Source organism: Misgurnus anguillicaudatus, chromosome 3 (assembly GCF_027580225.2).
Source record: "Misgurnus anguillicaudatus chromosome 3, ASM2758022v2, whole genome shotgun sequence".
Classification (NCBI taxonomy): Eukaryota; Metazoa; Chordata; class Actinopteri; order Cypriniformes; family Cobitidae; genus Misgurnus; species Misgurnus anguillicaudatus.
The window spans coordinates 27,453,937-27,469,579 of record NC_073339.2 but is presented as its reverse complement, the minus strand read 5'-3'; the positions used below and the strand labels follow the sequence as shown (position 1 = coordinate 27,469,579).

The window sequence follows — 15,643 nt, the reverse complement described above, 5'->3', positions numbered from 1 at the left end:
AGGATAAGAGCAAATATCAGCAAGAAATCCTTTCGCAACTACAAAACCCGAGATTTTATAAAAAACTGCCAAATGATCCGACCAATGTGTACCAAACTGATATCCTTGCTTTTTTAGAGAATGCAAAAGCACGGGGTTGGATATCACAAAGAGAATTTCAATTTCTATACTGTCAATATCCCATTAAACCTGTATTCTACACTCTTTCTAAGATACATAAAAAACTGGTCGATCCACCTGGCCGACCAATTGTGGCACAGACAAACTCTCTTTTATCTCCTTTGTCCCACTATGTGGATTTTTTTATTAAACCGTTTGTACAGGATTTACCCACTTACATTAGGGATTCTACGGATTTTGTGAACAAAATTTCTGAAATCTGCGATCTACCTGATAACGCCCTATTATTGACTCTGGACATTACAAGTTTATATACTAACATCTCACATGAGAGGGGTCTTGATGCCCTAAGATATTATCTTTCTAGACGTGGGAAACTACACCGCCTACGGATTTTTTGATCGAGATGGCCTCATATGTGCTGAAATACAATTATTTCAATTTTGACAAAGACTTCTATCTCCAGATAAGTGGTACGGCAATGGGCTCGATTTTTGCCCCGAATTATGCCAATCTGTATATTGTTTTTTTTTGAGAAATGTTATGTCTTTAATTCTGTAACCAATCCTTTCTATTCTCGTATCATTAAATGGTACAGGTATATTGATGACATATTTTGTATTTTTGTGGGAGAAAAAGATGAGGTTTGTGATTTTGTGTCTATTTTGAATGGTTTTGTTGACAGTTTGGAATTCACTCTAGAGGTTGATGATGAAAAAGTCAATTTTCTAGATATGTGGATCCAAAAGAATGATGGACATTTGAGCACTACTTTATACACTAAAGATACCGATCGGAACACGCTGTTATTAGCGACTAGCTTTCATCCTACCCCTCTCAAAAAAGGCCTACCTAAGAGTCAATTTTTCAGATTGAGAAAAATCTGTCATTCAGACACAGATTTTATTGAAAAATCGACAATTATGAGGAAGAGATTCTTAGAAAGAGGGTATCCGGTTGAATGGATCGAGGAGCCTTTTAATATTACATTAAATAAGACACGTGCTGAATTATTAAAAAAGAGAACAAAAAAAGTAAAGAAACATTCTTTTTCATTCATTACGACCTACTCTTCAAATTCTTTTGTCATGAGATCTGTTTTCAAAAAATATTGGCATTTGTTATCTTCAGATCCTGAACTCAGTACGGTTTTTCAACATCCTCCACTGATTGTATATAAACGGGCGAAGAATTTAAAAGATCTATTAGTTCATGCACGATTTCAAGGTGATACTCCCATTCCATCACAAAGATTATTGAGTCCTTTACCAAGTGGCAATTATCGGTGTGGTAGTTGCGCTCAATGTTACAACACCACAAAAACATCATTCTTTTGTCATCCCAGAACGGGAAAAAAATTCATGATTAAGTCTGTGATTACCTGTGTCTCTACACATGTTGTATATTTGATTCGTTGTCCTTGCGGACTGGGGTATGTTGGCAAAACTTCACGTCAACTAAAGCAAAGAATCAGTGAACATAAAAGCACCATCAGGAGAAAAAAATTTAAATTATCCAGTCACGGCACACTTTCTATCTCATAATCATGATGTGTCAACCTTACGGTTTTGTGGTATAGAGGTAGTCAGAATGCCACCTAGAGGCGGAAACATTGAATTGCTCTTACAGAGACGAGAACTCTTTTGGATTTTTACTTTAAACACGTTATCTCCTTTCGGGATGAATGATGAGGCAATCTATAATGTAATGTTATAATCTTAAATGTATGAGGAAACATTATTTATTATGATGGTGACTGTATGAAGATGTATTCTACCATTCATTGACCTTTATTGTGAGGATGTGTTCTACTATCTATTGTGATATGACGAGTTTATGAGATTACATTCTATTATTCATTGTAATATGATGAGTTTATTAGTTCTACCATTTATTGTAATGTGATGAGTTTATGATGATGTATTTTTCCATTCACTGTGATTGGTTGTGATGAGCTTATGATGATTTTTTATTGCTCATTGTGATTGGTTTAGTTTTGACCTTGACAATGTGATTGGTCAAGATAATCCTTTCAAATACACGGAAGTGACAAATGTATGTAATAGATGTTTTGATGCCTGAAGAAGATCGAAAGATCGAAACGTTGCAATAAATCTTTTCAATTTTTTGCAAGTGGATAGTGTGCGGGACCTCTCTTTTTTATCTGTCTATTTGGACTTTCGAGTCCTTTTTTCCTACGCACCTATCGCACACAGGTGTGCGACGTTTAAGTGATTTAATTGGCAAAAGAGAAATAGAAAGCAGAAGCAGTAAAAGTGCCTAACTAATAGAAATTATTAACATTATAAAATCAGTCACATTTATAATCTATAGACCTGCACTGTCTATTAATATACTGTACATAGTATTGTATATAATTGAGTTTGATAAAAGGGGTCATCAAATTGCTTCATATATCAGTGCAAAAACAAAGTGTTTTCGTGGTGCTTTAACAAACAGTGTCAGCTTTGTTTATGGCAAAGAAAGTTTGGGGTGGTTAGATTAATGAACTATAATGTGAAATTAATATTAATGTTTAATAAATCAAAGTATTGTGTTGTGTCACACATAATTAGTTCTTTGTCACATGTATAGTAGACCATTTTTTGTCGGTGGATATAATGATTGCCCTTTTCACGAGCTACCACCACAAGTAAATTTCAGATCTGTGGGAAACACTGTAAAATATAAAAATACACTATAATAAAATTGCACTGAAAGTGTTCTGCTCCAAGTTTACTTGTCACTTGTATTGTATGTATAGTTGTTTGGTTTGGTGCCCCCTTGTGGCAGTTCTCCAGATAAAATAAGTGATCACATTTCTCATGCAGTCAGCTCCTGAATCTTCAGATGCCATCCTTTGTTTTGTGTTTGTAAAAGCATCATCTGTAAGTTAATTCTTCTTTACATAATACTTGATACATATTTTCATATATTTGTGATAAGTTTATTCAGGGCTTTGATTTAATGTCATTTTTGTGATGACAGCCTTTAGCTATTAGCTTAGCTTTGTTTGACAGCATTCAATGTGTTAATCTCAATCTATTTTGATAAGATAACTTCTGTATGAGTCAATATTTGTATGTTTTATCAATTTCTTGGTCATCTGATAATCCCATTTAAGTAAATTGATGACATTGATTTAATTTGGGCTATTTTCAGACATACTTACATGAATGCTCTTTAGTCATTGGTTAATTTCTCTGATTGTTGTTTATTTGCTGTTTTTGCAGTTTTACTCTTAATTCATAATGTACCTGGCATCTTATTAAACGTCAAAGACTAAGATGAATCCTGACTCGTCTGTACTTTATGGATGGAGTTTGGCTGGCTGTTAAATTGCATTGATAGTTGCAATGAGAACAGTACAGTAAAAAGATGTTAATCCTACAAGCAAATCAAGTTACATGGCAGAAGATTGCAGTCACATTTGTACCATGAACCACGACAAGAAGCCTACAGCCTCTGCAGAGGAAAAAGCAGAGGAAACCATGAGCGTAGTAGACCGAGCTTCTGAGGCGGGCTCAAAACGCTCCCATTCATTACGATCATCACAAAAATCACAATTCTCACGCTCATCGCGGTCATCAAGAATGTCAGCCTGCACAGGCTCAAGCGGAAGCGGCACGAACTCGTGTATCGTTTGTAAAGAAAGAAAATGCAATCAAACTGGACAAGATTAAATTAGAAATGTCCCATAAACTGGACAAAGCCAAAATGGAGGCAGATTTGGAGGTCCTCCAACATGAAAAAGAACAAGCTGCTGCTCTGGCCCAGGCAGAAGTGTTAGAAGCAGCTGTAGCAGCAATTGAGGATAGTATTTCAAGTGCTAGCTTCTCTGTGTCTTCACATAGCAAAGTGGAGCGCACCAAAGACTATGTTGAAATGCAAAACGGGGTGGAACTAAATAAGCCAAAAGAAACAGACATTCAGAATTCAAATTGCAGCAACAAACTGTTTCCTGAGACCTCAGACCCCAACTGTTCTGCTCATAGTCTCATTAAAATGAATTCTGAACAGGATGCCTTCACTGAACTGCCATCTCAGCCGCTTGATCTGTCATTTAGAGATGAAGTTAAACAGGAAATATATAATCCTCATGCATCATGTTTCTCTCAGAGGACACCTATCCCAGGATGGTCACATTCAGCTCCGTTTCACCAGCCAGAATCCTCAGGTATGCTAGACTTAGCAAAATATTTAGCACGTCGTGAGCTTGTAAATACAAGTCTCGTCAAGTTTGATGACAGACCTGAGAGTTTTAGAGCATGGAAATCAGCCTTTGTTGGAGCCACAGATGGTTTGGGCCTGACAGCCGGTAAAGAGCTGGACCTGCTTATTAGATGGCTCGGCAAAGAATCATCTGATCACGTGAAAAGGTTACGGTCAGTTTATGTCAGTGATCCCAAGGCAGCGCTACACGATGCCTGGGAAAGATTAACAGAATGCTACGGTGCACCTGAGATAATTGAAAATGCACTTCTGCAAAGGCTGGAAAATTTTCCCAGAGTTCTTAATAAGGACTTTATCAAGTTGAGAGAGTTAGGCGATCTCCTGACTGAACTACAGGCGGCCAAGCAAGATGGCTATCTGCCTGGCCTTACATATCTGGATACTGCTAGAGGACTAAATCCCATAGTGGAAAAGCTACCATACTTCCTTCAAGAGAAATGGCTCTCTCATGGCATGAAATATAAAGAACAGTATAATGCCACCTTTCCTCCTTTCTGGTATTTTGTTAACTTCGTCTGTTACGAGGCAAAGGCCAGAAATGATCCAAGTTTCATGACTGCTGGTCCTCCTAAAAGTGAGAAATTCTTGAGCAAACAAGCACAGAGGATGCCCATTTCTGTTCATAAAATTGACGTCTCTCAAAAGGCCTACCCCAGCAAGGACTCGAGCACCAGTGATGAAAACCCCAAGCTCTGCCCGATACATAATAAACCACATCCACTGAAAAAGTGTCGTGGTTTTCGAATGAAGCCAATGGAGGAACGAAAGGCCTATTTGAAGGAACATGGTATCTGTTTTCGATGTTGTGCATCTTCTTCCCACATCGCACGCAATTGTAAAGTTGCAGTAAAGTGTATGGAATGTGACAGTGAAGACCACAACACTGCTCTCCATCCAGGACCCGCACCATGGGTCTCCAAAAGCTCTTCAGATCATGGCGGGGAGGAAAAAGAACGTTCAACGCCTCCTGTGAACAGTGCCTGTACTAAAGTCTGTGGGGAAGGATTGCCAGCTAAATCTTGTTCTAAGATATGCTTAGTTAGAGTGTATCCCAAGGGCCGTCCAGAAGCCGCTGTAAAAATGTATGCAATGCTCGATGACCAGAGCAATAGGTCACTAGTAAGATCAGAGTTTTTCGAGTTTTTCAGCATAAATAGTCAGACTTCTCCATATCTCCTCAAAACCTGTGCCGGAACTATTGAAGCTTCTGGACGGAGAGCCAATGGATTTCAGATAGAGCCTGTTAGTGGTAATATTAGCCTGACACTACCTACTCGAATCGAGTGCAACAATATTCCAGATAACAGGGCAGAAATACCTACTCCAGAGGTTGCTCAAAATCATCCTCATCTAAGAAGAATAGCCTCTGAGATTCCAGAAATGGATGATAGTGCCCAGATCCTCATGCTGTTGGGTCGTGACGCTCTGAGAGTTCATAAGGTGAGACGCCAGATAAATGGGCCTCACAATGATCCCTTTGCCATTAAGACAGATTTAGGCTGGCTTATAATAGGAGATGTGTGCTTGGGTAATTCTCACAAGCCAAGTGTGTTAAGTTGCAAGACACATGTGCTGGACAATGGTAGAACCTCATACTTTCCCCCATGTCAAAGTCACATCAACTTGAAGGATAGCTTATGTCTCACAGCTGAAGCACAAGGTATCCCTCATATCTACAAGGGTGCATGTGCAAGCAGAGAAAATCTCCTTGGCTGTTCCGTGTTTAAACGCACAAGAGATGACGACAAACCTGCTCTGTCTGTTGAGGATCATATCTTCCTGGAGATAATGGACAATGAGTTTTTCAGAGACAGCGACAATAGCTGGGTGGGTCCTCTTCCCTTCAGACACCCTAGACCTCTTCTTCCCAATAACAGAGAGCATGCTCTTACTCGTCTCTATTCTCTTCGTTGGACTTTGCTGAAAAGACCAGAGATGAATCAGCAGTTCACAGACTTCATGCAAAGGTTGTTTGAAAACGATCATGCAGAGTATGCTGCTCCCCTAAGCATTGATCAGGAACGCTGGTATTTACCATACTTTGGGGTTTATCACCCAAAAAAGCCCAACCAAATTAGAGTGGTGTTTGATTCCAGCTCTCAATATCAGGGTCTCTCACTAAATAGCATCCTTTTGACAGGACCAGACTTAAACAACAGTTTGTTAGGTGTGCTGATTCGGTTCAGAAAGGAGCTTGTTGCTGTGACTGCCGATATACAGCAAATGTTCCACTGTTTCACAGTGAGAGAAGATCACAGATATTATTTGAGGTTCCTGTGGTTCCGTGATCATGATCTCGAAAAGGATGTGATTGAATGTAGGATGAAAGTCCATGTGTTCGGAAATAGTCCCTCCCCTGCAGTGGCGATTTACGGACTTCATCGGGCTGCCAAAGAAGGAGAGCTTATGCATGGAACTGACACCTACAACTTTGTGAAGAGAGATTTTTATGTGGATGATGGTTTGAGGTCATTTCCGACTGCTGCTGAAGCTGTCGACTTACTTCGCAGGACACAAGCATCCCTGGCAGAATCGAACTTAAGGCTCCACAAGATAATGTCAAACAGCCCATTAGTGCTGGCAGCCTTTCCACCTGAAGACTGCGCTAAAGGTGTCAAAGATCTTGATTTTGGAGATGAAACCATACCAGCTCAACGTAGTCTCGGCCTGAACTGGGAAATATCAACAGACACCTTTACATTCCACTCACCAGATAACAGCAAACCTCTGACACGCCGTGGCATTCTCTCCACTGTTAATAGCTTGTATGACCCTTTGGGCTTTGCAGCGCCTGTAACAATTCATGGTAGATTCTTGTTAAGAGAGCTGTCAAAAGGAATAGAAAACTGGGACGAGCCTCTCCCTGAAGAGAAATGCAGGGAGTGGGAAATGTGGAGAAATTCATTGCAAGACCTGGAAAGAGTTCATGTTCAAAGGACATATAGCTTGAAGTCACTCTCAAAGGCAAAATTTAAGGAGCTGTGCATATTTTCAGATGCCTCCTTCAAGGCTATTGGAGCAGTAGCATATCTTAGGATAATCCATGAAGATGGACAGATCAACATTGGTTTTGTCTTGGGTAAAGCTAAATTGACACCTCCAGACGAACCTACAATTCCTAGATTAGAACTTTGCGCAGCTGTATTAGCTGTTGAGATATCAGATCTAATCTTGGACGAGATTGATTTCGAACCAGACTCTGTAAAGTTCTTCTGTGACAGCAAAGTCGTATTGGGTTACATACACAATGAAAGTAGGAGGTTTTACGTGTATGTGCACAATCGTGTTCAAAGAATCAGGCAATCCTCAAAGGCTGAGCAATGGCATTATGTGCCTACCGAGCACAATCCAGCCGACTGTGCGTCCAGGTCTGTTCCAGCTTCTCTTCTTACACACTCCATGTGGTTGACAGGACCAGACTTTCTTTCTAAACCTACGGAAAGTGAGCTAACCTTGCAAGAGAACTTTGAGCTGGTGAACCCAGAGACAGATTCAGAGGTTCGTCCTTTACCTTAAGCAAGCACTGCCGCCACTAGTATAACTGAGAACTCACTTAACCCAGAACGTTTTGAACGCTTTTCAACATGGAAGTCACGGTTGAGAGGAGTGACATGCTTGATCCACGTTGCCAGTTCCTTTCACTCTGAGTCTAAAGGACAGACATGCACACATAGAGGCTGGCAGAAGTGTCATCAGCCTTACTGCCAGAGTGAGTTAGCCCAAGCTAAAAAGGTCATTCTTCTATCTGTCCAAAAGTCTGTTTTTCCTGAAGAGTACAGTGCTTTTAAGAAAAATGTTGAAATCTCTCAGAACAGTCCTCTGATCAAGTTGAATCCTGTTCTGGGTGAAGATGGACTAATCAGAGTCGGGGGTCGTCTAACACATGCACCTGTGGTCAGTAATGAGAGAAACCCCATTGTCTTACCTGGACGTCATCATATCTCCACCCTACTAATTCGTCATTTCCACGATCAAGTGAAGCATCAGGGACGTCTTTTCACTGAAGGAGCTTTGCGCACTGGAGGATACTGGCTGATTAATGGAAAGAGATCTATTAGTAGTGTCATACATAAGTGTGTTGTGTGCAGGAAGTTACGTGGGAGTACAGAAATTCAGAAAATGTCTGACCTTCCAGAGGAACGTCTTATTACATCCCCACCTTTAACTTATGTTGGCTTGGATGTGTTTGGTCCTTTTTCAGTATCAGCTCGTTGTACAAGAGGAGGTCACGCAGAGAGCAAGCGCTGGGCCATTCTCTTCACTTGTATGTCCACACGTGCTGTTCACATAGAGATAATTGAATCCCTTGACACCTCCAGCTGTATAAACGCACTACGGAGATTTTTTGCCATTAGAGGGCCAGTGAAACAATTTCGGTCCGATTGTGGAACTAACTTTGTAGCTGCAAGCAAAGAACTGGGATTCTCCAAAATCATGAAGGACCCAAAGATCCAAGAATACCTCACAAACTGCTCTTGCTCATGGGAATTCAAACCGCCCCATGCTTCACACATGGGGGGAGCTTGGGAGCGTTTGATAGGTGTAGTAAAGAGGATTCTGGACTCAATGTTGCTGCAGTACAAATCTCGTCCCCTTTCACACGAAGTCCTATGCACTTTCATGGCTGAAATTTCAGCAATAATTAATGCAAGGCCCTTAGTTCCAATCTCCTCAGACCCTGACTCTCCTCTCATTCTAACTCCTGCAATGCTTCTGACTCAGAAGGTCGGTGTTCCACCATCTCCTGGCAACTTCTCAGGTAGTGACATGTTCAGGCAACAGTGGAAGCAGGTGCAGAGCCTCGCTGACAACTTTTGGTATCGCTGGAGACGCGAGTATCTCCCAACACTACAAAGTCGTTGCAAGTGGACTAGTACTCAACCTGGCATTAAAGAAGGTGATCTTGTCCTTCTTAAAGACAATCAGAGCCCTCGTAATGAGTGGCCTATGGCTCTTGTGTCCAAAGTTTTTCCTAGCGCTGATGGGAGAGTACGCAAAGTTCAGTTGAAAGTTACAAAAAGTGGATCTGGAAAGGATGTAAAGTATCTTAGACCAATTACAGAGGTTATTCTTCTGTTGTCTAATGACAATTAATACTTAAATGAGACATCCTTAGGATGTCTGGCGGGGAGTGTTCTGCTCCAAGTTTACTTGTCACTTGTATTGTATGTATAGTTGTTTGGTTTGGTGCCCCCTAGTGGCAGTTCTCCAGATAAAATAAGTGATCACATTTCTCATGCAGTCAGCTCCTGAATCTTCAGATGCCATCCTTTGTTTTGTGTTTGTAAAAGCATCATCTGTAAGTTAATTCTTCTTTACATAATACTTGATACATATTTTCATATATTTGTGATAAGTTTATTCAGGGCTTTGATTTAATGTCATTTTTGTGATGACAGCCTTTAGCTATTAGCTTAGCTTTGTTTGACAGCATTCAATGTGTTAATCTCAATCTATTTTGATAAGATAACTTCTGTATGAGTCAATATTTGTATGTTTTATCAATTTCTTGGTCATCTGATAATCCCATTTAAGTAAATTGATGACATTGATTTAATTTGGGCTATTTTCAGACATACTTACATGAATGCTCTTTAGTCATTGGTTAATTTCTCTGATTGTTGTTTATTTGCTGTTTTTGCAGTTTTACTCTTAATTCATAATGTACCTGGCATCTTATTAAACGTCAAAGACTAAGATGAATCCTGACTCGTCTGTACTTTATGGATGGAGTTTGGCTGGCTGTTAAATTGCATTGGTAGTTGCAATGAGAACAGTACAGAAAGTACGTGTCTATGATGTTTAGGTTGTAATTGAACTTCACTTCAAAAACATTATTATTCTCATAGTGGGACACTTTAAAAGCACTAAAAATAGTTAGAAAGTGCATTTGTAGATCGCTTGAAATATTACAGAGGCATACTAAATTGACATGGTTTACAGTAATTATAAGTATGATAGCAGTGTGCACAAAATGTACTTAAACGCAACTATAATTTGTGCTGCAATGGCTTTTTAAGTGTATTTCCATTAGAATGGTGATACAATGCAATTGTACTGTAAGTTTGCTTAATTGCTGATTTATCTTGATTTTCAGTAGTGTATTTTAGTACACTTGAAGTTTAAAAAAGTTGTTCCATTTTAGTATACAATTTACACTTAAAGCGTAACTAAACCCCTGATCAGAGCCTGACTCCGCCCACTGGCAATATTTGAAAAATGCAAGAAAAGTGGGCAGATCCCAACAGAGATAGAGGGGACGAACTAAGCTCGTACCAAGTGTGTGGTGAGATCGTAACAAGGGCGTGGTGAGCTTGAATCTGCTGACGTCACGAGTCATTTTTTGGACTCAACATCCAATAGGAAAATTCAACTGCAGTAGCCACCGTTTAACCTGAAGAGGGCAGCACTCAGACGTTTTTACACCATATATTGCAGTATTGAAACACTTTATATCCAAATGTCAAAAAACTTTCTAAAATCAATGAACAGCACTAATAAAGCATCATTCTTACAGATCATTACCTAAAAAAAATTGGTTAAGGGTTTAGTTACTCTTTAAAGTACACTCAAATAGATGTTAAGTTGAAGTTAATACATAATTGAGTACACTTAACTATACTTGGATTTGACGAACATAGTACAAAATATAGAAAATATACTTAGTACACTTTTTTAAAGTATATTTTTAATAGATTTTTTTTCACCTAGGTCATTTTTGTCTTTAAAGTGTTTGAATTTAAATCACACACAGTAAAACATTAAGAGTATACGCGGTAACTTACACAACAGTAAACACGAGGGTTAACAATACGCGAAGTAAACGTTACATGCATAACGGGCTGTTAAAATAATTAATTCGATGTTTACATTTTTTAAAACAAAACTTTAAAGAAGCCAAGATGAGATGTGATTTGCTTAAAAGCAAAACACCAGTAACTCATGTGTTGTAAATGTAAGCAGCTAGAAAGTGTTTCTCTGCTATTTTAAATTATATCTTCTGTTGTTTAAAACTAAAAGCTCATTGCTTTAGTTCTGGTAGATGCTGCTTATTTTGCAAGCCGGTTTTTGATTTGTAACAAAGCCAGCTTCACTTTGACATAACCTATATGCTATTGTAAAGAAGCTTGGAGTCATAATATATTTTAACTAATTAGTAGTTAAATAGTAAATAGATGTGTTATGATGTATGTGATTTGATTTTTAATTCTGTGTTTGCCAGAGAAATATAATGATGTACAGTGAAAGCTAAAACATCAGACTGATCCAAACACTGAAGAAATTGGTCTGACTGCAATCTGGCCAAAATGATGTAAGTTTAATAATTAAATTATTAAATTATACAGGTTAAAAATTAAATAGATGTGTTATGATTTACGTGAGTTTGATTTTTAATTCTGTGTTTCACAGGAAATATAATGACTTAACAGTGAAAGCTAAAACATCAGACTGATCCACACACTGAAGAAATTGGTGTGACTGCAATCTGGCCAAAATGATGTAAGTTTAATAATGAAATTATTAAATTATACAGGTTAAAAAATAAATAGATGTGTTATGATTTATGTGATTATATTTTTTTATTCTGTGTTTTATAGACAACTATAATGAAGTAACCTACTATTATAGAGCTGCAGAACGACACAGAGACTCTGAGGACATCAACACAGAAAATGAAGTAAGATTCTGTACATTTATGAAGTTCTTTGATCATATATGTTGTTGTATCTTTGTACAGTTTAATGTAAACTTTCTAAAATGTACAACTTTAATTATATGTCATTTGATTTGTCGTCTGTGTGTATGTTTATGTGTATTAGTATTATGCCAAATATTTATATGTACTTTTATATTTCCAAAGGGCTCCAAAGAGATGTCTGTCCAGATGAGGGTGCATCAACGTTACCTTTGCTGACAAGTATATGCTTTACAATGTAAAACCTAACAGTTACTTAACTCAAACCATTTAAGGAAACTGGTTGCCTTGAGCCATTTGGGTTTTGAGGCACATGCATTTGGGTGCTGTGAGCTTGAGTCATATGCAATTATGCACTTATATTCAAGTAGTGTGAACTGCATATCTGCATATGACTCAATTTGTTTCACAGTACTCAAATGTATGAGGCTGTTTACACTTGGCATTAACATGCGTTTTCATAGATCGGATCACAAGTGGACGACATTAATGCCAGGTGTAAACGGTGTTTAAAACGCTTTGAGCTCGTCCACTTTCAACCACATTCAGAGGTAGTCGAAACCCCTTTCGATCGGATTGCTTTTGTAGTGTAAACGCACATGTGGTTGAATGTGTTTGCGTCGCGCTGCTCTTTTTAAAAAAGGCAGTGCGTCGCGCCTTGCGTTTCCAAGCGTTTAAAACGCGTTTGGTGTGATTAGCACCTTAGTTCGCCCAAAAATGAAAATGATGTCATTAATGACTCACCCTCATGTCGTTCCAAACTTGTAAGACCTCCGTTCATCTTCGGAACACAGTTTAAGATGTTTTATATTTAGTCCGAGAGCTTGCTGACCCTTCATTGAAAATCTATGTACGGTTTACTATCAATGTCCAGAAAGGTAATAAAAACATCATCAAAGTAGTCCATGCAACATCAGTGGGTCAGTTAGAATGTGTGACTTTATTCAGCATTGTCTTCTCTTCCGGTTCTGTTGTGACTGCAGTGACATGGCTGACGTGTTATCCTCAGACATGTTTGCAAAGTGGTTTTTTTTTTCAAACGTACAGCGTGCGTTTCCCTCGGACTGTAAATGAAGCTTACGGTACACACAAAAAGCTGAGGGTGAGTCATTATTTTCATTTTTGGGTGAACTATCCCTTTAAATCTGAAGTATTTATGTACATGAGTAACGCGACTCTGCACATCTTTAAATGATTTTGTGGAGTTCAGTGATCCCCATTAGCGTTCGTTGCTACTCGGGTTTGAGTGCTGTGAACTTGAGTCATATGCAATTATGCACTTATATTCAAGTAGTGTGAACTGCATATCTGCATATGACTCAATTTGTTTCACAGTACTCAAATGTATGAGGCTGTTAACACTTGGCATTAACATGCATTTTCATTGATCGGATCACAAGTGGACGACATTAATGCCAGGTGTAAACGGTGTTCAAAACGCTTTGAGCTCGTCCACTTTCAACCACATTCAGAGATAGTCGAAACCCCTTTCGATCGGATTGCTTTTGTAGTGTAAACGCACATGTGGTTGAATGTGTTTGAACAGCCACACGTGACCGCCTTTTCTTCGCCCCCATTTATCTAATCTGAGGTACTAAACACAAGTATTACGTCTTTTCTGACTTCTGGCGTGAACAGCGCTATTTTTGGCCTTTCAATGATAAAACTAAAGCTGCTGGTCTCTGTAGTTTCGTTTTGAAAGCGTGTGAAAGTGATACTATTACATCAATTGCGCTGAAAATTCAGATAAATTTATAACATATAAACATACAAAACACATTGCAGCATGTTTACTTGCAGTGCTAAACCAGCAGTGTACTCCGACATAATTAGTTTGCGTCCATATAACTCATAATTACTCCCGCTCGCATTTGAATGACAGCAGAGGGATTCGCCCACCGTCTCACAGACCACCATCTCACAGTATTCAGGACAGAAGCGGTCGAATGTGGACAGAAGAGATGAATTTAAATACCAGGTGTAAACGTGATGTGTCTCTCTCGTCCACTTGTGATCCAATCGATGAAAACACATCTTAATACCAAGTGTAAACAGTCCCTATGTGTTTTAAAACTGAAATGGTTTAATACAGTGTTTCCCAATCCTGGTCCTCGAGGCCCCCCTCCCTTATTAAAACACACCTGATTTACCTCATCAGCTTGTTAGGGAGACATGTTTACCAATTTGGAAGGAGGCGGATAAGTTAAATTAGGTGTTTTAAATAAATAAGGAGACATCTAAAACTGTCTGGGAGGGGGGCTTCGAGGACCAGGATTGGGAAGCACTAGTTTAATGCAACCGGTTTCCTTAAATGGTTTGAGTTGAGTTAACTTTTAGGTTGTACAGTGAGAAATGTTTGAATAATTCCAAGACAGAGCTCTGCAATTGAATCTACACTGCAAAAAATCACTTTCTAACTTAGTATTTTCATCTTGTTTTCAGTAGAAAAACTAAAAATTCTTAAATCAAGATGTAGTTTCTTGATGAGCAAAATTACATAAGTAAAATGTCTAGTTTTAAGACAAAAATATACAATTTAAGTAGATTTATGCCTAAAACAAACAAAAATATCTGACAATGGGGTCAGAAAATTTAGCTTGAATTAAGTTTTTAAGAAAAAATAAAAACTTATTTTATGATTTCTTTTTTCACACCATTGGCAGATATTTTTGCTTGTTTTAAGCATTCAAATTCACAAATGTATTATTATTATTTTTTTTATAAAAAACTAGACTTATTTTCTTAATTTCTGTTAATCAAGGAAAAGCATTTTAATCTAAATAATATTTATATTAAAAACAAGACAAAAATACTAAGTAAGAGTCATTTGTTGCAGTGTAGGACTGATTTCTTAAAGCAAGATCAATATTTGTTGTTCATTTTATTTAGATCATTTACTACATTACAGTGGCGGCTGTGGACTTCTTTTATTTTGTGAGCAATCGATGTGAAGTTCGTCACAACATGTGTATATAGCCCGTCACTTGTGTGGTTCACAATTTCAAAATATGTGTTCTGTGTGTCGAGTGCGTGTATGTGCATCACCTGTTTTGACTAAACACGTGATGCACATGGTTTACATGAAGCAACAAACACATTTTGAAAACACAAGCAACACACAACACTTTGAACACATATTTTGAATTTGCGCCCCTCAGATGAGCAGTCATGAGCCGCCACTGCTACATTACATTGTACTGCTTTAAACGTAGTTTTCATTGTTTCTTACATTTTGTTATATTTTACTCTTATATTGCTTTATCTGTCTGTATATTTGAGTTAAATAGTATTGTTTATGTATGCAACTTTTAATATTTGTGTATAATATTATTTTGTGATTGTGACAGTTCAGTTTTTTATTAAATAAACATTTCAAACTCAATTCAAGTTTATTTTTTAAGGGTTTTGGGGGTTGTATAGTAGTATATAGTGGGGGGGGTGTAGTCTATCTGCATAGCAGGCAAATAACCAATCAAGTCACTACGCTATGAGGGCTTGGGTTGGGCTTAATACAAAGTGTAACCAATGAAATCATCTCAACTGGAAAGTTTCAAATTAGTGTCCCAAGAGTTTTGGGAGGGGTTTTTAAAAGCA

The 15,643-nt window shown here is 38.3% G+C and overlaps 2 protein-coding genes across 2 annotated transcripts; both read left to right on the top strand.

Annotated features, from left to right (window-relative positions):
* The first annotated feature begins 2,657 nt into the window (after positions 1-2,657).
* Positions 2,658-7,921, top strand: LOC129444548 (uncharacterized). The gene is made up of 2 exons (XM_055205279.2): positions 2,658-3,008; positions 3,354-7,921. The coding sequence occupies exon 2, from the start codon at positions 3,811-3,813 to the stop codon at positions 7,867-7,869; it is 4,059 nt and encodes a 1,352-aa protein (XP_055061254.2). The 5' UTR covers positions 2,658-3,008; positions 3,354-3,810; the 3' UTR covers positions 7,870-7,921.
* A 115-nt stretch (positions 7,922-8,036) lies between these two features.
* LOC129444553 (uncharacterized) lies at positions 8,037-15,232 on the top strand. The gene is made up of 4 exons (XM_073863745.1): positions 8,037-11,665; positions 11,764-11,853; positions 11,952-12,031; positions 12,215-15,232. The coding sequence occupies exon 1, from the start codon at positions 8,473-8,475 to the stop codon at positions 9,445-9,447; it is 975 nt and encodes a 324-aa protein (XP_073719846.1). The 5' UTR covers positions 8,037-8,472; the 3' UTR covers positions 9,448-11,665; positions 11,764-11,853; positions 11,952-12,031; positions 12,215-15,232.
* Positions 15,233-15,643: the final 411 nt, after the last annotated feature.

Bases quoted from the DNA above. Each gene is read 5' to 3' on its own strand.
- LOC129444548 (XM_055205279.2), top strand. From the start codon at position 3,811: ATGTCCCATAAACTGGACAAAGCCAAAATGGAGGCAGATTTGGAGGTC.
- LOC129444553 (XM_073863745.1), top strand. From the start codon at position 8,473: ATGTCTGACCTTCCAGAGGAACGTCTTATTACATCCCCACCTTTAACT.